General features: G+C 44.9%; 2 protein-coding genes across 4 annotated transcripts in view; one reads left to right on the forward strand and one right to left on the reverse strand.

Moving 5' to 3' along the window:
* The first annotated feature begins 772 nt into the window (after nt 1-772).
* On the forward strand, nt 773-5,752 carry ARL1 (ADP ribosylation factor like GTPase 1). Of its 3 annotated transcripts, none has more exons than XM_052669044.1 (6): nt 773-907; nt 1,575-1,712; nt 3,287-3,368; nt 4,098-4,209; nt 4,874-5,052; nt 5,373-5,752. In XM_052669044.1, exons 1-6 carry the CDS (start codon nt 904-906, stop codon nt 5,401-5,403), a joined length of 546 nt encoding a protein of 181 aa, XP_052525004.1. In that variant the 5' UTR covers nt 773-903; the 3' UTR covers nt 5,404-5,752. The 3 variants fall into 3 exon arrangements, with proteins under 3 accessions (XP_052525004.1, XP_052525005.1, XP_052525003.1); XM_052669045.1 differs by lacking the exon at nt 773-907 and adding an exon at nt 914-1,292 and having other exon boundaries at nt 1,573-1,712; XM_052669043.1 differs by lacking the exon at nt 773-907 and adding an exon at nt 1,103-1,481.
* A 475-nt stretch (nt 5,753-6,227) lies between these two features.
* The window catches only part of UTP20 (UTP20 small subunit processome component), a 58,867-nt gene continuing 39,467 nt past the window's right edge, over nt 6,228-25,627 (reverse strand). The window contains exons 41-62 of the mRNA XM_052669024.1: nt 24,501-24,802; nt 23,922-24,061; nt 23,306-23,462; nt 22,407-22,505; nt 21,600-21,767; nt 21,021-21,187; nt 20,198-20,339; nt 19,816-19,932; nt 18,908-19,078; nt 18,024-18,152; nt 17,183-17,293; nt 16,370-16,449; nt 15,586-15,655; nt 14,486-14,668; nt 13,440-13,571; nt 11,907-12,039; nt 10,933-11,132; nt 10,507-10,578; nt 9,739-10,011; nt 8,762-8,888; nt 7,092-7,237; nt 6,228-6,551 (exon numbers count right to left, since the gene is read on the reverse strand). Of these exons, the coding sequence (XP_052524984.1) occupies nt 6,396-6,551; nt 7,092-7,237; nt 8,762-8,888; nt 9,739-10,011; nt 10,507-10,578; nt 10,933-11,132; nt 11,907-12,039; nt 13,440-13,571; nt 14,486-14,668; nt 15,586-15,655; nt 16,370-16,449; nt 17,183-17,293; nt 18,024-18,152; nt 18,908-19,078; nt 19,816-19,932; nt 20,198-20,339; nt 21,021-21,187; nt 21,600-21,767; nt 22,407-22,505; nt 23,306-23,462; nt 23,922-24,061; nt 24,501-24,802 (3,275 nt within the window). The 3' untranslated portion in view covers nt 6,228-6,395. The remainder of the gene's footprint in view (nt 6,552-7,091; nt 7,238-8,761; nt 8,889-9,738; nt 10,012-10,506; nt 10,579-10,932; nt 11,133-11,906; nt 12,040-13,439; nt 13,572-14,485; nt 14,669-15,585; nt 15,656-16,369; nt 16,450-17,182; nt 17,294-18,023; nt 18,153-18,907; nt 19,079-19,815; nt 19,933-20,197; nt 20,340-21,020; nt 21,188-21,599; nt 21,768-22,406; nt 22,506-23,305; nt 23,463-23,921; nt 24,062-24,500; nt 24,803-25,627) is intronic.

Raw genomic sequence — 25,627 nt, forward strand, 5'->3', positions numbered from 1 at the left:
GTCTGATCTTACAGCTCACTTCTCTGCATGTGCCTTGTGAATTGTATCCTGAGCTGCCACTACGTAGTGGCATTTTATTTTATACTTCACATAATTAATGTGTGCTGATATTATCTGTCACACAGGGCTGGTTGTTCCCTGTTGTCAGATAAGGGCTGTTATCTGTTTTGTAAGAATTGCTGGCTATTAATGATTTACAGAGCTGCCTTTTGCCTGATGGTTCACAGCGGTTTTGTTCATCTATTCATCAGTGAGAATCAGGAAGCACTGTATTTAATGAGAAAGCCTGTACTGGAACTAACATGGGGATTGTGGTGGCTCAGACATCACGCAGCGCTGTGTGGAACGCTGTTTGAGACGGGTACTACTTCCACCGCCATTTTACACAGCGCAAGTCTGCCTTTCGTGCAGCTGCTGCCGTGCAGCGAATCCCACAGGGACTCGGATGTTGTGTGTTTATTTGGTCACAGCGGGAACGATCAGCGCGGATACACCTGCACTTATACCGCCATGGACGCATGGGGCAGTGAGGGCTGAGGGGGGATGGAGGATATGCCGCACCGCCCCTGGCACCGCCCTCGTTTCCGCACACGCCGCTTCCGCACCAGCAGATTCGTCACTTTTCCTCGTCGGTCCGCTTTATTAATTTTTTTCTTATTTCTCCTTCCTTTTTCCTCCCGTCCTGCGTACTTCCGTATCAGGAGGGTTAGGGTCGCCCTGCGCTCTGCTTCCCCTTCTTGCTTGCAGGCAGAGCCCGTCCCGCCCCCGTGTCGAAACGGCGAAGCAGGGTTGGGGAGAGCGCCTCCTTTACTCGCCGAGGCGCGCGACGTGGAGCTGCGGGCAGGCGAGCGGCGGCGCTGACTGGAGCGGCAGGGCGGGCAGGGCCCGGCGCAGCGGCTCGACATGGGTGAGGACATCGGGCAGGGGTGCGCGGTGGGCCGGGTTGTGCTTGTAGAGCGGAGCCGTGAGGGAGGCGGAGACCCCGAATGTAGGGGTTGGGCGATTCGTGCGAGTCTAACCTACGCGGACGTGGCATTTGACCTGCATTTTCGTGTGGCAGAACGGCGTGAGGGTGGGCTGAGCGGGGAGCTGCGTGCTGCTTTCTGCCGGTGGAGCTCACGGTGCCGTTCCGACCCGGCGATGGGTGCTGGTCGGCGGGGTGACTTGGTGAGCACCCGAAGAATTGCGCTTCGTTTGAAGGAAGGAGAAGCAGGTGGTCCCGGGAGAGACCGTAGGCGTCAGGAGTGCTTTCTTGTGCCGCAGTGTCCTTGTGTGGTGGTCTCTGGCTTTGACAAGGCAGGGGCCGATGCAAACAAAGGAGGAGATGGCTCAGATTTTGGCAAATGAGAAAACTAACCGCGATGAGGAAGCTCGATGCTTCTGCAAGCTTCGTTGTGCCGGGGAGATTTGTGATAAAATTGCATGAGGCCATGAGAGAAGGATGTGGTCCAGCACTCAGAACTTGCCTTTTTTCTCTGAATGTAAGAAATGTGCTGCTGTTCAGTAAGAAGGACAGTCTCTGCTTTGCCAGCTGACGTAGAGATGGCTTTCTGTTCTGCTTTTATTTTTTGTAGGGGGCTTTTTCTCCACCATCTTTTCCAGTTTGTTTGGAACTCGAGAGATGAGGATTCTCATCCTGGGGCTGGATGGAGCCGGAAAAACAACCATCCTGTACAGGTTACAAGTTGGTGAAGTTGTTACCACCATTCCAAGTAAGCAGTCGGTCCGTTACTAAACGCAGCTGATTTGTTAGCTCTGGTATGTCAGCTTTGTCAGCTGAACTCTCACTTGCTTACTTTGTAAACAAATGCACCTTTTATTGTTGCAGCCTGGCACTTATGTTTAAGAGCTTTCTCTTACGCTCTTATGGTGTGCTATAGAAATACAAGGAAAAGGTATCTTTTATGCTGCTCTATTGAATGCAAAAAGTACTTGACGTCAAGGTTGTTAGTATGATTGGTAGGCTTCTCTAACTACTAGCTATGGAGTGTTGAATTTTTTTCTCTCTAAATATAGCACTAGTGTGAATTCTAGAGTTTGTTGTTATTGTACATAGCAAATTTTACATAGGATGGCATCAATGAGTCACACCTATTTAATTTAAGGGATGTGGTTTAGTGGGGAAATATTGGTGGTGGGTGGACTGTTGGACTGGGTGAATTTGGAGGTCTTTTCCAACCATGGTGATTCTGTGATCCTCACTTCTTGTTACTGCCAAGGGTCTTAAGTTTATTATATAAACACTTCTCTTTAACACAGAAAACTACCTGCATTTCTTCTTGTCTTCTACATTCTGTAGAAAAAGTGTAGCAACTCAGTATGAGATGTCATAGTAGGAGATACTTGCTTAACTAAGTATTAACTAACTGTTAACTAACTATTTGCTTAACTGAGGTTTGTGTACTGTTTTCTGGTTGAGATCATAGAATCAGAGTAGTTTGGGTTGAAAGGGGCCTATAAGACCATCCAGTTCCAACTCCCCTGCCATAGGCAGGGACACCTCCCTCTAGACCAAGTTGCTCAGAGCCCCATTCAGTCTGGTCTTGAATGCTTCCAGGGAGGGGGCATCCACAGCCTTGGTGGGCAGCCTGTTCCTGTGTCTCATCACCCTCACAGTAAAGAATTTCTTCCTGATATTTAGTCTAAATTGTAGGTAACATGAACTAGATGGGGGTGTAATGTGAAGGACTGGGCATGCTGGTTGTTGAATCCTTGCCACATCAGTTGAAGTCTTCCTGAATGGCTGTGATGAACTGACTGACTTTGGTCAGATCTTTTAGGCAGTCCATGTTTGTTTGTTTTCCTGCTCTGTGTTTCTCTGTGGTGACAGGGAAAGAAATGACAGCTGTATATGCTGTAACTTTATGCCATCTTTCAGATATCATGATATAAAGCCTTCTGCTGAGAAGCAGTCTCTACTGTGGTCTTTCAAGGCCACAGATCTGGTGTTGACATGTAGGATATGTTCCTTAGCATTCTCCTGCTGTCAGTTGTTGGTTATCAAAGCAAGCTGCTCCTTTAACTGCTGCTTTGTTTCCTTTGACACTTTCAGGCACACTAATACTCATTTATAACAACTTTAGCATTTGTTGGCAGGTCTCTATAATATGTTTATGATGCATTATTTTCAGCCATAAATGCCTGTTGGAGTGACTTCTCAAGGGATGTGAGCGTCACTATGTTGCTCATGAGGAATTTTTAGGCATGATGATTTTAAACTAAGTGTATTTCAGGAAAAAAAAAAGAGAAAAAGGATCATCAGTAAAATTGTGTAACTTTGTTTCAGCAATTGGCTTCAATGTTGAAACAGTGACATACAAGAACCTGAAATTTCAAGTTTGGGATCTGGGAGGACAGACAAGCATAAGGTAATATGTGTCTAAAAATAAAAAGATGTCATCAAATTTCGGTAAAAAGTGCTTGCAAAGTTCTTGACATTCTCATAGCTGTCTGTTCTGACAGTTGTTTCCTTTGAGTTTAAACTCACTGACAAAAGGGCACTTTTGTTTGATAGTGTTCTGTTACTGCCACCTCTGTTTTGGATTACAAGTGAATTACTTTCACTGGTTCTGCTTTGAAAAGCCAGTTTACTTGCGTAGCATGGAACTAGGCAGAATTCTGAACATTTATATTTACATTTCATATTTTTAAGAATGCAAAGCTATAAGATGATATTTGAACATAGGCAATAATTTTTTTGAGTAGTGAGCTTTGAGTTTTTTAACAAACCATTCCATGCATGATTGCAATGGTTTGTGCAGGACCCTGTGTGCCTTCCTCAGGATTACACTTTGAACACTGCTCAATAAGGGGCAGTGCTAATTTCCTTTTCCTTTTTAGCTCCAGTAGTCCTGAAAAAGATGGTTATGACCCTCAGTAATTACGTACCTCTATGAATTAGCTCTTTAAAAAAGCTCATCTTAGTTTTTGCTGGTGATTATTTGTACCACTCTGGTCCTTTTTATAACCTCATGATGATAAGTTCTTTCTTTTTTTTTTTTAACCCCAGAGAGAGTTGTTACTTCCTCTGGTTGGCTTTTCATTATGTGGCTGTAGAGTACTGCTAAACCTTCAGATGGCTTTTTTGTCTTCTGCAGGCCGTACTGGAGGTGTTACTATTCCAATACAGATGCAGTCATTTATGTAGTGGACAGCTGTGATCGAGACAGGATTGGCACTTCAAAATCGGAGCTTGTTGCTATGCTGGAGGTAAGAAAATGAGAACAACGTTGGTCGTATCAGTAAAATGGAAATGAAGTGTTACAGCTCTTGGAGCAGGTGTGAAACTTGATTCAGTGGTATCACGTTTGGTTGTGAAGCTTCAGCCCTCAGAACAGGCCCATGCAGCATTTCTAACTGAAGCAAGCTCAATGTATGTAGGCATTTTATACTTCTGCACAGTAATTCTCTGGACAGTAGGTTACATTTAGCCTCTTGGTCGCATGAAAACTTGCCTTGCCTTGCATGAAAACAAGGGCAGCTGCTCGGTGCATCAGAGGTAGAAAATCAGGCCCTGAAGGAATTCCAGTGGTGTCCTACTGGGCAGTGAAGCTGAAGAATGTGCATGGAACAGTAATAAAGGGAAGATGCGTTAAGTGCTATAAGCTTTTTAATAGTATGCCTTGTTAAATCTGCCTCTTGTTTACAGAGTGCTGTTATGTTATGAAATCTGCCTTGTTTTGAAAGTGCTTCTATGTGACGTGGGAGCAAATGGAATTCAAAATAGGTGTCATTCTTTTGGTAATGCACTAAAATTGGCAAACTGGAGGAGGGCCATGATAGAAGCTGCTTTTTGTCCTACGGGTTTTCTCTGCGTAAATAAATTTAGTTTAAAAATCCTGGCAGACAGTTTGGCATGATTCTCATTTCTTAGGAAGAAGAATTGAAGAAAGCCATTTTGGTGGTGTTTGCAAATAAGCAGGACATGGAACAGGCCATGACTCCCACAGAAATGGCAAACGCACTGGGATTACCAGCACTGAAGGACAGAAAATGGCAGATATTCAAAACCTCTGCTACTAAAGGCACGGGGCTTGATGAAGCAATGGAGTGGTGAGTAAAAATCTGGTTGTTAGCTTCATTAGCAAGGTGTCTTTTAACACATCATCTTTCGTAAAGAAGAAAGATGGAAAGTGTGATGTAAAAGCAAGGTATGAATTACAGGTTTGCAGAGCTTCCTTGTACTTGTGAGAACAGAAAGATGAGCGTTTCAGGACTTGCCTGTTTGCAGTGCCTTCTAACTAGGGCTGTATTGCTCTGGGCAGTCATCTTAAAACAAGAGCCCACATGAGTAGAAAGGGTAACTTACTCCTAAAGGTGTCCTGGCATCTCTGAAGTGATTTTTCAATAAACTGGTTTACCCTTTTTCCTAGGTTGGTGGAAGCCTTGAAGAGTAGGCAGTGATACAAAACTGACAATTGCCAAGAAGTTTCAACTATGTCCAGCATCCCTCTTTCTGCAGTCAAGTATGGTCAGGCCACAAGTACTTGTAAATAGGGCAGGTTTGCATTTGGGTCATGTAATGTGGATGCCTCTCTTCAGCTAGAAAACTGAACCAAGTGGATGTCTGTGTACATTATGGTCATTTTCTTTCCTTGTGTTTAAAGATGTGCTTAATAATTTGTATGACGGTTTTTCTGGAGGGCAAAGGGATTTATATATTCTTTTTCCATTCACTGGGTAGTTTGAAGTTGGTGCGGTTACTCTATTTGTGTAATTAAAACACTAATAAAATCCACAATGATCAGCTGTACTCCCAGGTGCGTTGCTTGCTTGCAGAAGCAGAGTTGAGTTCTGCTGCAGCCAGTTATAACAGACACGTAGCTGAACATTGCAGGAGGTTTCCTGATGCTGATGTTGTTATGCTTCAGCAGCCCTCAGTGCAGGTACAGTTACAATGAAGTACAGCTGTTAACAGCAGTACCTGTTAACATAGCATCACTTCTTGTTTCTTCAGTGGCTGCCTGCTGCCCTGATGTGGCACACCCATAACTCAACTCCCCCCTTCCCTGAGCTGTTTTTTCTATACAAGGTTCTATTGCAAGGCTGCAAATGAGTCAGCTTTCTCCCTACAGCTGTGGAAGCTGAAAGACAAATCAAGGTCGATGCAGTCTGTTTTCTCCAGAAGGAGGGAGGGGCAGAAGCATGAATGCAGTCATCACATAACCCATCTTTCAAACAAGAAGTAAAAATTCAGTGTAGAAAAAAAATAAAACAAACCCTTAAGCTTTTTAAATAAAGTTTTTATTTAAGATCACAGATTAAAAAGAAGACATGGAAAAAATACAAATAAATACAATTAGAATATTTACATATTCTTTTTTTTTTTTTTTCCCCAACAGTATTGGCTTGAAATTCACTTTTACAAATTAATCCTCGGGGAAGGAAAAGACTTTTCATTCCACCATTGCTAAGTCTTTCAGTGCATGACTGCGGTGTTTCTTGGCCTTATAGCTGGGGCGCAGGAATTCTATTTTTCTCTTCCTCGTTTCTGCTTTATTCTTGTGTCTCTTCAGCTTCCTCCTTGCAGCAATGTCAGGGTTTGCCACAGTCTAATGAAAAAGAATATGTTTGTTCAGTTAAAACTGTAAACATCAGACAGTTCCCAAGAAATGAGTACCTGACAGGCAGTGCACGACCTCCAAGGCTTCTCAAAAATGAGGGTCTTTCTGGCTGCTGGAGCCACATTTATTGCTGCTCTTCAGGTAACCTAATCAGCAGGGCACTGGGATCGGTCAAAACCTGCCCACAGGTTTATTTAGCTTAAATAAAACCACAGCATCATAGAACATCCCAAGTTGGAGGAGCCCTCAACGATGATCAAGTCCTAGCTCTGCACAAGGCCACCCTACAAACTCCTTGGTCTGAGAGCGTTCTCCAAATGCTCCTTGAACTCTGGCTGCTCAGGGCTGTCGCCACTGGCAAGACTGTTGCAGTGCCTGATCACTTTCTCAATAGTTTCTTGTTTTCATTTCACAAACTACCCTAATTCAGGATTCATTATTCTTCACACTCATCTCCCTGATAAGCTCTCAAGCCTTTAGAAAAGCCCCGTTTTCCTTTTCCCAGAAGAGGAAGCAGAATAAACTTACCTGCAAAGCCCTCTGCTTTTTCCTCATAGCTCTTTTCTGATTGGCCTGTTTCTGCACAGAAGAAAAAGCAAGCGAAAAAGCCTCCAGACCAACTAATTTCTTGAGCAGTTCTATGATTTCTTGGGAAAGGTTCTTCAGTGTTGGATCTAATAAAACAAAATAAACCAGCTTAATCCTTTCAGCATATAGAGCAAAAGCCAAGAACCCAATAGGGAATTACCCCTTTTACTGAAGACATTCCTACTGATGGATCTTGCCCAGTATTTCTGCAGGCACAGATCCAAAGACAGAATCAGAGAATCACCAAGGTTGGAAAAGATCTCCAAGATTATATCTAGTCCAACCACCACCTTCCGCCAGTATTTCCCCACTAACCCTGTCCCTCAGTACCATTTCCACATGGTTCTTGAGCACCTCCAGGTTGGTCACTTCCCCACCTCCCTGGGCAGCCTGTTCCAATATCTGATCACTCTTTAGGAGAAGAAATTTTTCTTAATATCCAACCTGGACTTTGTCTGGCACAACTTAATTTAAGAAATATCTGCTGGTTCTCTACCAGCCTTCCCAAAGGGCTACAAGTAGTGCTTCATGTGCTGACACAGAAAGCAAGAAGTTCATCTTTCTTTACCCTCTCACACCATTGCCAATCTCTTCTACACATTTTGAACTCAGCTAAAAAATGATGGCCAGTCAGTTGTTCCTTACCAGAACCCCATTACTGCCCTTTTCCTTTTCTCCAGTTCTTTTGTATCCTTTCTAGAGATGCACAACATATTTTCAAGGCATTTTCCTCTAAATGTATTGCTTTATGGCCTATCCTTATCCTGACACTAGATTTGCCCAACTTAAAACACTCTCATGAACAATGAAAGATTGTTCTTAAGTCAGGAGTCCATCGTGGGAAATTAAGTTGGTCTTTCTCCACCCAGCATCATTTCATACAGGCCATATACACAGATTCACTGCTCTGCAATTAAGCACTGAGGCTGCTGTGCAATCTTTGCTCTCATTTTCCTCGTTATGTACCTTCAGGTTTCCTTAAGAATTCTAAATAAACACAGGTCCCCAGAGAGGAACCAGAGTTTCTGCTTAGACAAAGCGAGTGGAGCAGAGTGACCTGGACTCATTCTGGAGGGTGAAATTCAATAGGTGCACGCCTGCCTGCACACACAGCGTGCATCATTCCTGTAGCAGACAGCTCTCCTCCCCTCACTGCAGCATTTGTTCTCTTTCAGTCACTGTATACGTGTAACACACACTGAAGTTCATTTTCAGGATGCTTTATTTCAAAAGAGCTCCTAATCCTCACAGCAGACCTTAATATGGCAACGGAGAAAGAAAGACACTTGGCTGCAGCTTTGTCCTGGCTTCTCTGAGACCTGCATTGCCTTCCTCCCCTTGCTGAGTAGTCAATCCTGCAGCCACGAGTCCACCCTTGTGTGCTATACTTCTTCCACATAAGCTCAAGCTTTACCCACTTGTGTGCAGGAGCCTGTCTAACACCAGGACTTTGTCAGCATATACATTTTTGTTCAAGCTGTCATACATTCTCCTCCTCTCCTGATATTTTGGTTAAACTGCAAGTAGGTGAAATTCACTGTTAAAGGCATCTATTCCTCAACAGAGGAAAAGGATGACAGGAGGAGTTCATGATGAAGGATATCACTTACCTTGCTCTGCATAGGTGCTGTTCAGCTCCCTGTACAGAGGAGTGAGGACTGTTGCAAGGTACGGCTTGATTCTGTCTTTCCCCAGATCCACTGAGATTGCTCCGAGGAACTTAAAGATGCAGCTCCTCTGAAAATGAGTGCATGGAACACGAAAGCAGGTAAGAAAGAAACTGCCTAAGTGAGCAGCTACAAGAACAAGTGCACTGCATCCCCATGTACAAGGCGTTTCAGACAGCTGTCAGAAATTCACTGCTGGCATAAGGCCTCAGTGCAGTTAAGCACAGCCTTCAGATGAGACACAGCTCTGTGGGATCTGTAAATGCGTGAGCTCAAACTTCACTTGTTAGCTGGTAACATTTTAAGAAGAAGCTTGTTCTGTCACTGTCCTGTACTAGGGCAGCTGAAGATATGAAAGTCTCAGCCTTTCCCTCTGCATCACAGGGAATCACAGTGTTTCTTCTGTCACTCACATGGCCTCCCTTCTCCAGACAATTCCACACTGACATTCCCCCGTCCACATAAAAATAGCACTGTCAAGCTTTTAAAGCATGCATGTCCAACCTGCTAGCTTTCTCATTTGGTTGCCTCTTCTTCTGTTTTAATAAAAACCAGAACAAAATAAGTTTTGGTACCTATATACGTGAACTATGTTACATGCTTTATACATAGTCCAAGACAATTCCTCTTCACTCAATGCGGCCCAGACAAGCCAAAAGGTTGGATACCTATATTTTAAAGGCAGCACTCTGTCCCTGCACACTGGTGGCCTTTGGCTTCCCACCTTTCCACCACCTGGAAGCAACAAAGCAGAAGCAAACTGGTGGAAGGCCTTCCTGAGAATCCCAATCTGAAATGCTTGGCTTCTCCATCAGCACCTACCACTGCTCACTTAAGCATCAGTTCCCAACAGCCTCTGGTAGCAAAGAGTCTATGCAAGTGCTTGTTGCATTAAACTGCTGGCTTAATCTTGCTCTCACCTTTAATGGGATCTTGGGGGAATATGCTGCTTCTCGCTTTGCCATTAGAGAGAGCTTCTTCATCAGCCATATCAATGTGACTGGCCGACCCTTCTCTTCTGTGTCCTCTCCTTCTCCCTCTCCTTGAGCAGAAACATCTTTCTCTTCCTCATCTTCAGAAGCCTCCTGCTCTTCCACCTCACAGCCAAGTTCTCCTTCGGCCTGTTCACCTTCCTCCGAGGGAGGTGCAAGCAAGTAAATAACTTTGGCAACAAACAGCAAATTCTTTATAACCTGAAATGTGAAAACAGAGCAGTCAGTCACTGGGGGTTCCCACAGTGCCAGTACTAGCAGTGACCAAAGGTAGCCAAGAGCCAACGTTAAGTCTAATAAAGTAACTGGCCATAAACTGGGTTCAATTCCATGCCACAGGATGGTGCACCGTGGAGTCAAACCTTCAAGCAACAGCGTAAAGCTGAGCTGAATACTCCCAACAAGCAAGCAGCCAGGACCTCAGTGCTGCAGCAGGGAGACAGCACCAGAGATCTGGCTGCCTGCTCAGGGTCTGGCTGCCCTTCTCCACAGAGAGGCCAAACTCTCCCTGGGCAAGGGCTGGACAGAAGGAACTCCTGTCTTGCTCTGCATGGTGCCCAAAATGTCTGTCCCTTCCCAGCCCTCACCCTTCCAGCAGACTGACACCAGATCCCTGAGCAGCACTTCTGTCCTGACCAGGAGGTGACACTGCCTCGTGTGCCCCCACCACAGCCCCAGACAGGCTGCTGCTTCTACCTGCTCTCCCAGAGACTGGTCCAGGAACTTGGAGCGCAGCTGATGGCAGAATGCAAACACAAGTTCCTTCACCTGGTGGGACAAAACAGGGAAGGAATTGTTGCATGAGAGAAGCCAGCAGCAGAGCCCCATAGCAGCGTTGTGCAGTCACCAAATGTGGCTCCCAGGGAGGCCAACAAACTGGCTCAGCACAAGTTTTGCCTGCATCTTGCAGTCCTGAAGGGAATCTGTGTTTTTCAGAATAAGACCCCAGAGAAGCCCCCTCCCACCAGCACAGACACCTGCTCAAATGCTTTCAGTGATCAGGATTAGGCAGTGGACAGAAGCAACTGAGAATCGTGCACACAGAACTAGCGAAGTTATCTCTGTGTCTCAGGCAGGAAACAGGTGCAGGCACAGGGGAAGGAGCAGCACAGACACGATCACCTTTCTGTCCAACTCAGCAGTCAGGAAGAATGTGGATGCAGACAGCTCTGCTGATGGCTTTTTCCTCTTCACTGCCTGCCTTTCGCTCCATTTGGTGACAAGGTCTTCTGGTTTGTGGGATGCAAACAACAAGCCAAATATCTGAGTGGCTGTCAGCCACACCCAGCTGTGAGGATGCCAGAGGTGAGACTGGATATGATCTAGGGGAGAGAAAACCTCTTTCAGTACAGGAGCCAGTCCAGCTAGAGCAGAAAAAGCACCCCCATCCCTCCTAGAGCTACCACAGCATACACTGCAGTAAAATAATGAAGGAAACAAACTGCTCATACACTTAGAATGTAATAAAACTGTTCCCAGGATCTCTGCTGAGCCAAAGCAAATCCAGAACTTGCCAGGGTTACCTTGTCTCTCACTGAGGGCACCTGGCAGGCTGAAGACAGAACCCAGCCAGAAACACTCCTACTGTCAGCAAATAAAGCAACTGAAAGCAAGTCGACAAAGTGACAGAAAGGCAGCCTGACACTACAGAATCTCTCTCATACAGAAATCATTGGAATCAGATGATCTCTTGGCCTTATCGTGCTGGCAGGCACACAGTATTTACAGTGCCATTATCACATGTCATTGCTGGCTGTGTGCACAATCTCATCAGGGAAATCTTTTCCTGGAAGAACTGAAAGTTTTCATCGAAGAGGCTGCAATTACGGCCAAACATGCCATCATTCACAAGTGTTTGCTCTTGGAATGATAGGAAATACCTCCCAGCAGCTGAGACAGATGGCTTATTGTTTTCATCAGCCACGTAACCTTTTCCATTAAAATCTACTCTTGCCTAACAGCTGCCACGTATGAGCATTCTGCAGCATGTGAATCTTGTGTGACAGCATCGAGTTCTTTCCTTTGAGGTATGAAGAAACCCAAGGCACTCCAAGAATCTTCCCTGTAACACAGATATTGTAACTCTCCACACTCACCCCAGATCTGGCTGATGATGTCTGCATGCTTGGTTAGCTGAATGAAGCTGCACTCCGAGATCAGCTTTGTCACCAGCACAAGGAAGCTGAACAGCAGCCTATCTGCAGCCTTCTCCTCCTCCTCCTCAGTTATCTGAGAAGATTAGTAACACCAGAAACATGCTTGAGAGGGTGTGAACATAAGTGTTTATTTCCCTACCAGCTACATTTCAGATCAACACTGCAAGGAAGCAGAGGACTGACCTGCACCCAATTTCTATCATGAGCTGAAGGGAAGAGGCTCCATTAGAACAATGATTTGTGTTGCACGCAGGACCTGACTGCCTTCAGTCCCAGCTGGTGGGATGCAGCCAGCCCATGCCTCTCCCACAGTGCAGCACAGGGGATGATCACAGGGCATTTATCATCACTGCAGATGTTTTCATCTCTTGCCAATCTCCACACCCCCGAGGCTCTCCTCCCTTGCTCAATGTGCTTTCCAGGCACATCAGTAGCACACATGGCAGCTCCCCAAGTGTCTGGGATCCCCTTGGGAGTGCCACATGCCATGCAGGATCTGAGGCAACCTTATTATTCTGAGTTAGTTGTGTACATAAAACAAAACAAAAACAACCACCAAACAACAAAACTACAGTCTGAAATACGGGAAGGGAATTCATCAGAAAAGTTAAAGTTGTAGGCAACACTAAACAAAGGTAGGCAGTCCCAAGTGATTCACTTCTGACCTCCCATGCTTACACTGATCTCTGTATCTAGCAGACATTTCCCAGCTAAACAGGTGTCAGCATGATACGAGGCTGTTTCCTAACTAAAGACATCCTAAGCCATCCCAGTGCTAGACATACATTCTGCTATTCCTTCCTCCACCCCTCCTCTCCTGCCACCACAGCAAAGACTACACAAGCAGGGAAACTGCCCGGACATATACACTGCCACAGGGCCTCAAGCTGTGCCAGAGAAGGTCCAGTTCAGATATTAGGAACAATTTCTTCTCAGAGAGTGGTGCTGCTCTGGCACAGGCTGCCCAGGAGGTGGTGGAGTCACCATCCCTAGAGGAGTTCAAGGTAAGGGGAGATGTGGCACTGAGGGACATGGTCAGAGGGCACGGTAGGGATGGGTGATCGGATTAGGTGATCTTAGAGGTCTTCTGCACCCTTAATGATTCTATCATTCTATGCACCAGTTCAAACAGGCTAAAAAATCCAACAGCCCATGGACTCAAGGGTTGTCTCAAGGACCCCCTCCACCCAGAGGCTGACGAGGATAAAGCATCTGCTGGTCACACAGCACTGCTGCAGGAAGGCCAAGGGGTTTGCAAAGCTCCTTTGTTCCTTGCGCTGTGACACACAACATGAAATTTGGGCCTACAAAAGCAAAGTATGGTTCTAAGCCAGCGATGTCCCCTTCAGGACAAGTGTGCGTAGTTTATGTATTTAGTCAGCCCCAAACAGTAGCACCAAAGGTTAAATCTCTCCTACACTTCTTCCCTTCTGTCATTTTCCTTCCCCAAAAGGAAGCGGCAGTATGACTTACGTCTTCAAACTGAACTGGGTTGATTTCTTTCTCAACCAAGGTGAGGACAGCTTCAAGGCGCCGCTCAAACATGACTCCCTCCACTTCCACAAACAAGCCGCATGCCTGAGCAGCCAGCCTCCGGTGTGAGCTCTGCCAACAGAAAGAACACCACCCCCGTTACCTCTAGATCATCAAATCCTGCAGCTCCCACAAGTGAGTAGAAACTGTTTTTACCTGTAGCAATGGCATTTTAAGAGAGGTTGATTTTCAGACTACTATAGATATATGAGATGTTGCCAGCTAGGGACACAAGCACCTGGCAGGACATATTATTTCAGGGAAGATATCCTACAACTAAATGCCAAAAGGCTGCTTCCAACCCAGTTTCCAGATGCAGAGCACTGGGGGCAACTTTGCATTGATGGGCAGCTTGAAGCTATAAATCAGAACTGAACGCAACAGAGACGACAAGAATGAAGTACTGAAGAACAATTGCTCCATTAATGCAAAGGGAAAGAAACTGAGTCCTACTGAAGAATAACTGATCAGCCAGGCACCCAGAAGAAAATGGGAGATCTGTAAGACTATGTTTGCCACCCTCCAGCTGCTGCTTCACCATATGAAGCAAGCCTTACCAAAAGACAGCATGAAGGTCAATTAATGGGATCAGAACAGCTGTAAGGCATTTATTCAAATATTAAACCTCAGCAAAGGCTCTTATGGCAAATACCTGTCCTAGGTGGGACTGTTTGAATGCAGGCAATGCAGCCAGAAGATCCGTAGGCTGATCTTGATCTACAGCAGCAGCAGCTCTCTGCATTTGCTCAGCTACACAAAATCTATCATTTTTCTCTCTCTCCTTGCTAACAAGAAGCATGTTAATAAGCACAACTTTAAAGAGCTTTTCTTCTACACTGTCCCCTGTTCATACTCTTTTCCTAAAACTCTAACTCAAACTTAAGCCATCAATGCACCACACCTGACAGCAGCAATCGCTCTTGCCTTAATCTTATTCAAACCCCAAAGTCTAGACTCAGCCAACAAAAAGAGCATGGAATGAATACCTTCTTGCTGTGAAACCACTCTGTGACCAGTGAAAACAGCAGATCTTGTTTATTGTTGTTTATCTTACTGAGCAGAGATTTGCACGTCAAAGCCGCCATCTTTTTGCACTTGGCCGAGTCATCATTTATCATCATCATACACAAGGAGATGAAAAACAGCCCACAGTACTTGTGGAGGAGCTCCTGGAAAGAAGTGACCATTAGTCAGTGATACACCCCTAAGGAGCACCTGGAATTTAAAGGGGAAAAGAGGGATATTTGTGGCGCAGCCCTGAGTAGGATCCAAATCAAGGGAGGTGAACTAATGCAGAGGACAGCCCAGCTGCTGATGCAGGCAGGGAATACACAGCAGCCCCCTCTGTCCCCTGACTTGCTAATGTGCCCCTAGGACAGGAACTTGAGCATCAGACCTAAAAGAGCCTATTCATAACTAACTTGCATTAAAATGGGCATACATCTCTAAGCAGTGCCGCAGTCAGGCCCAAGGGCTCTTCTCTTGCAGAAAAAGCAGTGCTTTGCTGCCCTACAAAGTTGCTGGGAACCGAGCTGAGGTACTAAAGGTAACCAAGGGTGGAGAGGCACAGCTCGCTGCACTCAGTTTCCCTTCCTTCCTCCCAAATTCTTGCTTGACTGCACTTCTCTCAGCCTCCTGTACACTCAGTCAAGCTCCAGATGTAAAGCATTGGGGCAGCTTAGCATTTTGTGCATGTTATCCTGCATAGGTGCAGTTATTATTTAACTGTCATTTTGACCTACTGTACCAAGAAGCCCTCTCTCTCCGGCGAGGCCAACAAAACTGGTATTTCACATCACATTCCAGTACATAAATCTGCATCACATTCATCCAAGCCCCTACTGACAGAGCTTTACTTCACTTACAGACTGAGCACATTAGGTCTGGAAGCAATGCGGATTTTCCAGCATGTCATTTCTCTTCTGAAGCAAAGCCAGTTTTTTGGAGATAAGTGATACTCACTTATGACAGAAGTTAATATGATACATCACGTGCTTCCCAAATAAACTGCTCTACAAACACTAGTAATGCAAATATCTGAAAGGAATCAACTGCCTGATGCCCAGTACCAAGAGGTGACCGTTACCTGTGGAAACATGTCAAGGAGGTACACAATCATCTCCAGAGCAGACTCTCTTCCAGTTTCATACTCGTAGCTGCAAGGAAATGGTTAATGCTTAGGGCTGGGCTGGCACTCCGCAAAGTTACTAACCACTTACAAGAATGGACAGTGCTAATAACACACACTGACATGGATCTTTTTACAGCAGCTCCCTGACCTGACCTAATGCTTAGGAGAAGAGAAGAGAACAAGCCACACAGCTCCACCTGTTACAGAATGAACACATTCACAGAGAGGTGAGTCAGGGCTCCAGCCAACCTGTGCCTCAACAGCACTGTGCTGTGGTGCTGAGGGCACAGCAATCTGCTGCCACTTCAAGTGAAGGAGGGGTCATGCTCAGAAGGAGCTTTCAGGCACACAGATTGTTCCTCTGAACTGCTCAGACAATTGCCAAGGGACAGCAGGCATATAAATGCACTTTCCCATATCCTTTCTGGATTTTCTAGTTCACCTGGTTCACAAGTGGTGCAACTGGTGATGGCATAGGCAGACAACAGCACATTTGCTCACATGGGTGAAGAACAACAAAAAAAAAATACAGCTGGGAAAGGGGGAAGATAAAACAGCTTCATTTCTCTAACATCCACCTCAGAAAAAACAGGGAAGCACTTTAGAGGTGGGAAAGTTGGAAGTCCAGTGCACCCACCCCCCCTCCTCATGAACAGCATACAAAAAGGATGATGCTGAAATCATATTTAAAGCACCAAGGTTCTGTACTGAGGGAAAGAGAAGTGGAGAAGAAACTCACTCCAGCTGTGCGAGCATGAAATCCAAATTGGGTTTCAGCTTGTCACCAAGAGGGTAGTCCAGAATATACTTCAAGTAAATCTGCAAAGCAAAACAACACAACACAAGAGGTGTTACAAGAAATAACTGGACAAGCTTATATAAAAAGAAAATAAGGAATAAGCAGTTATGGATCAGAATAAACCCATCCTCCTGAATGCACTAGTTCCTATTCCACAAGGGGTGAAGCTCCATGCCTGGAACAGGATCTGCAGCTGACAATCTGCCAGATGACTCCTCAGAGTATTACTGTGCCTTGTCCAGGCAGGCTTCTGTTAACAGAAATTCAGCATTCTTCATAATTCATTTGCTAACTGTGGAGAAGTTGCTTTTGGCCATGCACAGCTCCTGCTGCATCTGTATCCCAACGCTTGAAATGAAGCATGTCAAGCTTTTGGTTGCTTTTAGCTTAGAAAGAAATAGTGGGAAGGAATCATGGTTTGTGGCAAATTCTCTTCTGCTAGGATACAGAAAACAACAAGTTATAGAAGCTTGAAAGCCTTCAAAGGAGGAGCTGTGTCAGTGCTGCTGAGTAGCCCTGTGAAGGCACGTCACGGCAAGCAGTTTCACTGCAGGCAAGCAGCCTGAATTTCTGCTATTGTTCTCACAAGGGCTAAAACCAGCCAGACAACAAGGAAGCAAGGATTGGGAGGATAGAGAAACAGGGCTGGGATTCAGTAGAGCTAAGGCACATCTCTATGAGAGACGGGATGGCCTCACAGAGCCCTCCAGCCCATCACTGCTGTAAATAACACGGACTTCTCCTGGTACCCACCTGCCTGCACTGGACTCGCACTGGCTCAGTCTGGCCTGTGATGGCAAGCTGGGCAACCTTCTGCATCACATCATCAATCTCAGGGACAATCAGCTTCCTGGATAAAATAGCCTGAAAATATGAAAACATTGCTGGAGTCACATCATTCTGTTTGCAGTGTGAGATGTAGTATTATAACCAGTGGTTACATGGGTATCAAGTGGCACGGTAACACTGACGTATCTTCAAGCAACACACAAACAAGATGGCTTGTAAATCCATACCTTCTTCTTTTGGAAGACATGGAATACCTGATCTAATGGTTAGTGATGTGAATTCTTTAGCAAAAGCATCCTGCCACCCAAATGCATCCTCATATACAACACGACAGGACAGGTAATGGCTTTAAGTTGCAACAGGGGAGGCTCAGTTGAATGCAAGGAACAATTTCTTCTCTTTAGAAAAAGTGGTGCTGCAGTGGCACAGGCTGCCCAGGGAGGTGGTGGAGTCATCATCCCTGGAGGTGTTCCACAAATGTGTGGATGTGGCACTGACAACATGGTCAGTGGGCACAGTGGGGATGGGCTGACGTTTGGAATAGATGATCTTAGAGGTCTTTTCCAACCTTATTAATTCTGTGATTCTATGTGTATCAAGCAGCCTCCCAAACAATTCTGAACAAAGGCTACAAGGAAAGCTCTGCTACTTTTCCTGTTTTCCCCGTCTTCCTCCTCTGTAACAGACAAACTCAGGGGCACTCTGCAGACTGTTCCAGATATCAGATCTTACAAACATTCACCAAAATGCAATCACTCCCATTCCAGTGCTTCACAAAACCCATACACTTGCTCCACAAAAATACCTTTAGAAGGCCAAAGGCAGTGGCTTGCCGTGATGAATCATAAATATCTTCTTCAGCAAAGCCAAGCAGCACTTGGAGCTGTTTGCTTGTTATTTGGCTCTTTGCATTCTTCACAAGTATTGTTACGGACTGCAAAATCAAATTGCACATTGTCAGTACACATACTCCTTCATAAAATATAACCCCACACCAAAACCTGACTGTTTATAGCACTTGGGTTTGACAGAACAAACTGCTGCTCTCAGATGGGCAGCTAAAACTGTTTCCAGTGCTGTTTGCTTTCAGCTGGCAATTCAGAGATGAAAACTGCATACAAGCAAATACACAAATGCAGTCCTTGAAATGAGTGGAGATGCTCACTGATTTGAGCCACAATGCAGGAATACAGACTGGAAGAGAACAAAATCCTTTTGGCACTGGGGCTCTCACTATCCCTTATGATTGCAAAGCTGTAATTAATTCAGCAATGCATTGAGAAAACACGTAAAGGAAGATGGTGCACACAGTAACAGCAGTTATTACTATAATTAATTGCTCTCCTACAATTGCCTTACTTCTGTGAGTTTATTCCAATGAATCTACTCAAGCTCAAAACCGATGTCTCTCAGAAGGGTGGTAACAAGTTACTATCATAGGAAAGAAAGAAAGCAAATCTGCTTCTGTAAAACACCACCCCTCAGCTCCAAGCTGTGTGCAGCTCCAAAGGACAACTTTCTTTAAGTTTGCACTGCAGTAAGACTCGGGGCAAGACTGCATTTCCCAATGTCTTGTGATCTCCAGACTAACTCTCCAGGACCAGCTACAGGACAGATGTGCAGTGGAAGAAGTCTTGTTCTATAGAATTAATTCTAAAGGAGAGGTGAGCAGATCTCACTCTGACTTACTTTGAAACAGTTCACAACCAAGTGGAAATTCTGGCCTTTGGCTACTCCTGTCTTGGCAAATTCTTTCAGCAAGAGGAAAAGCTGCTTGATTAGCAACTCCAGATTTGTATTGATAGAAGGCAAAGGGAACTTTAAAATCCATACTAAGGACTGCAGAGCACCAGTTATCACCTGTAAGAAAGACCCAGAAATCAGCATGTGGGTACAACGGTACCAAAAGAACACTTCTCACTCTGCTACAGATGTTCTCAGGCTATTTGCAACTGTAGTAAAAAGGAATTAGCTAGCATCAATATTTTTCAAACCACTCATGCCATACAAAGGGTTTCTCAGTTCTAAGAACACTATCTGCCACTTTCCAATTCTCCAACTTGAATTTTAGGAGGTAAAGACATTAACACAGTGTTGATTAAGCAGAGGGCAGGAATTCCTTCTGAAGCAGAAGCGCCTTCAAGGCACAGAAGCTGTCCTGCCAAAAAAACATGTTACCTGAAAGCCCTGCTAGAAGTATCTCACGCTGTCTGAGGCACATCTCCCGTGCCTGGGAAACTTGGGGTTTAATAATTTCCCTCCTAGGCTCACTCAAATCCAGGAAAGCTGTGGTGCTGGGCACAAAGATATCAAGAGCTGGATCAAAAGAAAACACAGCTGTTCTGTGCAGCTGCAGGATCTCAGGAACCTCCTCACAGAAAGCCCACATTCAAACTAGCAGCACTAGAAGCAGAACACTCAGTCCTCCATCAGCCACAATCCCCCCTCACCCTAGGGATAGCTTGTCCTCAGACAACTTAACTGTACACCTGTGAAGTTAGGCTTGAAAACAGAATGCCCCTCTCTGCTTTTCCAGATGACATCTGCAGGCAGAACCCTTTATAGCTGAAGAGATGGGCTCCATCACAAAACCATACCTTGACATCCATGGATTTCAGGCAGTCTATGAGTAGCTGAACAAAGGGGTCCAACATTTCCAAAATGCGTTCATCAGAAGAATTTACTTTAGATCTCTTCAGGCTCATGTGTAGCAGCTACCACAGAAAACAAAAGACATTCATCTCAAAGTTAGACTAGAACTGAAATTCAAGTAAAGTCCCACATTGGTTTGGGTTATAGTAGAATTCATGCCTATTAAATTATCTTTAACACTGGAGTTACCACATGCAAAACAAAGTTAAGGCAAATGGTTACACTGTTAACAATACATATCCAGAAAACCTTCTTTTGGATACTGTTGACACAAACGCTGGTTTATTGGTTTCACAGCTTTCTCTTTCTCTCTGAGGAGATCCTTACCCGAAGCCCTGATTCAACCAAGATGTATGTGTTGGTCCTTCTGCTGACAGGGGCTTTCTGCCCTCCTCTTGTGGGTGTGGGTTGGAGCAGCAGGCAGCTCTCTGGTTGCAGCCGAGGATCTGGAGGAGGGGCAACTTTTGTTCTGAAAAGAAGGCATATAACAAAGGTGAAAATTCAGATTTCAGCCCTCTCCACAACAAGTTTCCTGTGGAGAGAGTTACAGTGTGCTCAAAATCACAAAGCAAGTAAAAGCAGGTCTGTGAATACAGTGAAATAAACTGAGCTTGAGAGCAACAGGAGAGATGGGACATTCAAACTTAAGAACAACGTCACTATTGCAAAGATAATAAAATGCACATTGATTTGTGTAACATTTCCACTTTTTCCTCTCAGTCAACAGACAGAGCTTTGGTAGCTCCTTCAAGCAAACACATCTACTGCATGGTTTACTGACGATTTACTGAAATTTCTGATAGCTTTTAAAAGCTGCAAACAACTGTCAGATCCAGGACCCCCCATCACCTCTTACATGCTAGTTTGTAGCTCCCTCCTTACCATCATCACCTGTACCTTAACTGAAACACGCACATCAACTTACCAGATGGTGAAAGAGCATTAGTCAAGAGCACTTACAAGCATAGATTTCCCATTAGTGCAGGAAAGGACAAATTTCCAAGCTTTCCCCTCCCCCTCTGGCTGCCCAAATTGTTTGCTTACACCACAAAGCAATGGTAAATGAATGGAAGGTCATCCACTTGGTTTGAGAGCTGCAAGCAAACCTCCAAGCGATAACAGAGCAGCTGGGTAACCTCTTGGAACTCACTTGGCCTTCTCAGTGAGCAGAGGCAAGTTTTCACTGATGAGACCATGGCTGAGGAGGAGGAGAGATTCAGCATTCATATCCGAGTTGAAGATCAGCCCTGCCATGATGTGACGCAGCGCCTCGTGCACCTTTCGGACTATCTTCAAGCTCGTGGTGCTCTCCAGAATCTGCAAAGGCATCACCATGAGAATCAAGAGGGTAGTGATCTGACATCAGCAATCACAGGAAAAGCCAGAACAATTCCACCAATGTGGCTTGCCTTAAGCCTCTAGCTCTCCCACCGCCTCAACTCTGCCCCACCATCCCTCCCTCAGACTCCAACCAGTTCCCCTGTCACCACCTCCAGAACTCTTGAGCAAATGGGGTCCATTTCTGCATGAGCTTGCACCCACTCAAAACACTGCATCTCTGTAAAGGTAACTACTGTACGTAGACAGAGACTTCATACATTTTGGTGATGTGTCGGCTCCCAAAAGAAAATAGGGAGCCATAGTGGTATCATATAGGTAGACATCCACAGGCTCTAGAGTTTCTTCAGATCATACAGAATAAAGCAAGGCTCTGGCTGTCTTTTCTTACCTCTTTCAGTGGCAGAATAAGTTTCGTCACCTGGCCCTTTCCTATGTATTTTCCAAGAATTTCGTAGGAATCGTAACTCTTGTTCTTGCGTGCTTCCATGACCTTGGAGACTATTCCCTTTACTTCCTTCTCTTCAGCTACATCCCCAAACAGCTCTTGGTTGAAAATCTTTGGAAAGCCGAAGAAATCAAGGAGAGGAGCAGAAAAACAGAGCAAGATTCTTCTATTAACAGCAGAACCACACTATTTTTCCCCAGCTGCAGAAAACTCAGTTCTTCAGGTTCCCCACAAATCACACCCGCCCTTCCTTTGTTAACATAAGACATCCCAGGCTGAACACACCAGATGGGAAAGCTGCTTTCACAACTCTGTGGTATTTTGATAGAAATACTGGGATTCTAGTCAGATCAAGCTGACCACTCAGAAGCAATCCAGCAGGCTCAAGCAACGGGCAGAGAGAAGCTTCCTAAAATACAACGGACAAGTGCAAGTGGGGAGGAATAACCCCACTGAATAGATATCTGTCATCTATTGCTCAGCCATTTAGGGAAACACAGTTAAGTGTCTTAATCTTGAATCACCCCCCTCTCAAGATGCAGAACTCAGGAAACAGCCTCAGAAGCACACTGCTCTTCTACCAGGGATGCTGATGCCTCAGCAGAAAACAGCCTCTTCCCTGTGAGGTAAAAGCACAACCACCCCTGTTTGCCATCAAGTCTGAGGCAATCTACACACAACCTCTCCTTCTCTTAGATTCTTCCCAAGCATTTCATGATGCTACTTCTTTTGATCTTTAATAACTTTTACCTCAATCAGGATGTCTAAGCAGGGGTCCAAATCACCAGCATTCAGCCTGCTAGTAAGACCCTTCAGTAGCAGATTCACAGTGAAAGTCAGCACATGGAGCTAGAGAAGAAGAGAACAGGTCAAGTTTCCAATCCCCTGCAAGTATAACTGGATAGCTAGACTCCTATACAGAGACATCGTAACTCACACAATACACTTAAGCTCTTGCTACAGGAAAGAATACAAGGAGGATAGGAATCCTCATACAGGCCACAGGAAAAGGACCTCGATCCCCCCACACACTGGCAAAGGCTGTCCTCATCAGTGCTTTCACTGTAATAGTCAATAGAAGCTCTCACTTTTCCACTGTGGTAACTCATATCAGAAATTACACTTGCCACAAACTACTGTGTAAAGAGAAAAGATGAGTTAAGAGCTAGAGTCTTGGCTCTGTAATTAAGCAGCAACAGTTCAATTAATATCACCACATATTGTCTACATAGTCTTGGTGGCAATTTACTTCAGACGGTGCTTGGCCCTAATGAACTTACTGTAAAGATTCCCAGTAATTCTACTGGAACCAGAAATTCACTCTTCAACTCATTTCTTTTCACTGAGAAAATGGAGATCTTCTCTTCTTCCCTGCTTAGACTGCAAGTTCTTTGGGTACAGACCCTCAGTCAACATACATTTACATACTACTTGAAATAAAGACTGATGTAGACATGGCAATAGCATTTAGTTCTATGATACCCATCTATTCTCCCAGTGTAAAACAATTTCAGTAGCAATTTCCCTTTGGATTCTTTTAACACACGTGCGCACACACACACACACACACACACACACACACACACACACACCCCTCCAAAAACCCCCAAATTTGAGTAAGAATAGAAGACAAAGAATTTCAGCATTACCTGGTACCCATGGATGAGAGTTGACTGCATCTCTTTTAAAACGTACAGAAGGTATTGTACTCCCAAGACTTCCATGATTTTAGTGAGGGTGTTACGAGCAACATCCCGGATTTCCTGAAATCTGTTCCTCAGAAATGAGCAAACCTTCAGGAGGATGCTGGAAGCAGAGACAGACAGCTTAGTTCAGCCCCTAAATACGGTGGGATTAATTGCACTGCTAGCCAAGAAGGTGGCTTTCAGGGATGTTTTTATAAGCTCAAAGTCAACCTCAAAGAAAGGCTTTACAGTCACACACAGAGCTACTGTCCTTCAAAAAACTTAACAGATTTTGTCCTTTCTGCATGCTACTCTTTCTCTGGCTCTGCCACTCCTATCTCTGCACTCTGCTTCACAGCTCTGCTCTCATTTAAGGATTTACCAAGTTCTTTTCAAACTTAGCTCTGCAGAACTCCAGAGCAAGGGGGAGCATAACTACAAAAATGTATTTCCAAATAAAAAGAATTTATGGCCTGTCAGATGTCCCTCCAAGCCATGTGTATAACCACAGCTTAGTAAACATGCCTGCTCTCATTCCCAACAAAATGAGTGGTATTCAAAGAGCTTCTCCAGGACCTACCTTGGCAGGTTGGCTTCCATCACTTCTTGGGGAAGACACTGCATCACCCTGACCATCGCAAAAGCCAAAGGCACACGGACTACCTCGTCATCATTCACAACACTGGATTTCACAAGCTTGTGTTCTTCATCTCTTTTAACCTTTTTAAGACAGAGCAAGACACAATGCAAGTTGAATAAAAAGAAGTGTAAGGAACAGTTCCAAAAAAGCCCTGTTTTTTCTCAGCAAAACCCAAGATGAGGCCAATACTGCAAATTGATTTCCAATGCTGACTACATGACAAACCCAGGCAGCTAAAGGATGGACAAGATGAATCCCTGCATTTCCCATAAGGAAAGCTGGGTGCTAATAAGTGGCTGAGAAATTTTCAAGAGGCTACACTAAGAGAGTTGTTTCATACCTACACTGACCAGAGTGGTTTTGACACATCAAAAGTGATTTCAGGTGTCTCTCCCCACTTGTGGCTTTTTTCTTTTTTTTAAACAGACTGCATTTCAACATGGCTCTTTCCAGTAGCACCCCAACCCTCACAGTAGCAGCACAGGTCAGCAAACTGCTTTTCCAGTGCCAGCTTCTCACCTTTGCTACAATGCACCTGTGCAATTTAGGCAAAATGTTAACTATAACTGTATCTTGAATGTGTTTGATCAGACACTCCAGCTCTTCTTTATTTCGAGGTAAGAAAGAAACTGGTTTTGCCACTTGCTGAGTGTTTTCAGGTGTCTCAGCTGCCTTTTCAGACAGAACCAGCTCAGGTTCTGCTGGTTCTTCAGGGATATTCTTCTTGTCTTCCTCAGCCACTTCCTCTTCCCCTTCACTCTGTTCCAGCTCCATGGCTTCTTCACCTTCTACCTCTGGCTCAAGATCCATGGCAGCAATTTCTGTCGAGTAATTATTAAAACCACAAGTAAATACTGGAGGCAACACAGTCAGAGCCCTTAAAACAGACTCCTGGGATGGCTTTGATCTGGACAGAACTCCTACCTACTATCAATAACAGTAAACAATCAATAAACTTCAGGGTTGCTCTACTGGGCAGAGAAGCTCTGGCATGCTGATTTCTGATAATCACCCCTCAGGGCTTGGCTTAAAGCAAAGACCAGGTTGTTCTTTAGATGAACTCCATAGACAATTTACCAAAGGTCAGTGCCCTTAAACCTTAGTGAAGTGTGATTAATTTACATTTGGTAATCTTACAAGGCAAAAAGTATTGATGAGCACATCTGGGAGATACACTCTTCCTTCCTCAGAATATCCTAAAGGCCACAACATAAACAACCACAATGGTGGACGAGTCAAGACAAAATTTCTCCTCATGAAACCTCAGTGGAAGAGGGCCAGGGCATAAAGCACTCTGCTCAGGCTGAGGACAAAAATGATAGAAACCAGTGGCAAGATAAAATGTGGTAGCAGCAACACAGTTCTATGTAGACCATGGAGAACCTCCCAGATTAACATAATCCCAGTCTGAGCTGGTCTGCTTTATGGAAGCCTGGAATAGAGAGGTAATGTGGAAGTGATTCCTTCAACCTCTCCTCGCTGCGTCAGCACATAGAAAGACAGCCTGTACAGCTCCTGAGAAGGTAAATTAAAACTGGTTTTCCAACATGCACATTTTAAAAAGCAGTGAGTAGCCAACCTCCAAAGTAAAAATGTGTCAATCAGCTGCATTTTCTGAGCAATCAGAGGGAGCGTCTATCATCAGG

The sequence above is a fragment of the Tympanuchus pallidicinctus genome, unplaced genomic scaffold (assembly GCF_026119805.1).
Source record: "Tympanuchus pallidicinctus isolate F22 unplaced genomic scaffold, pur_lepc_1.0 scaffold8, whole genome shotgun sequence".
In the NCBI taxonomy this organism is placed as follows: domain Eukaryota; kingdom Metazoa; phylum Chordata; class Aves; order Galliformes; family Phasianidae; genus Tympanuchus; species Tympanuchus pallidicinctus.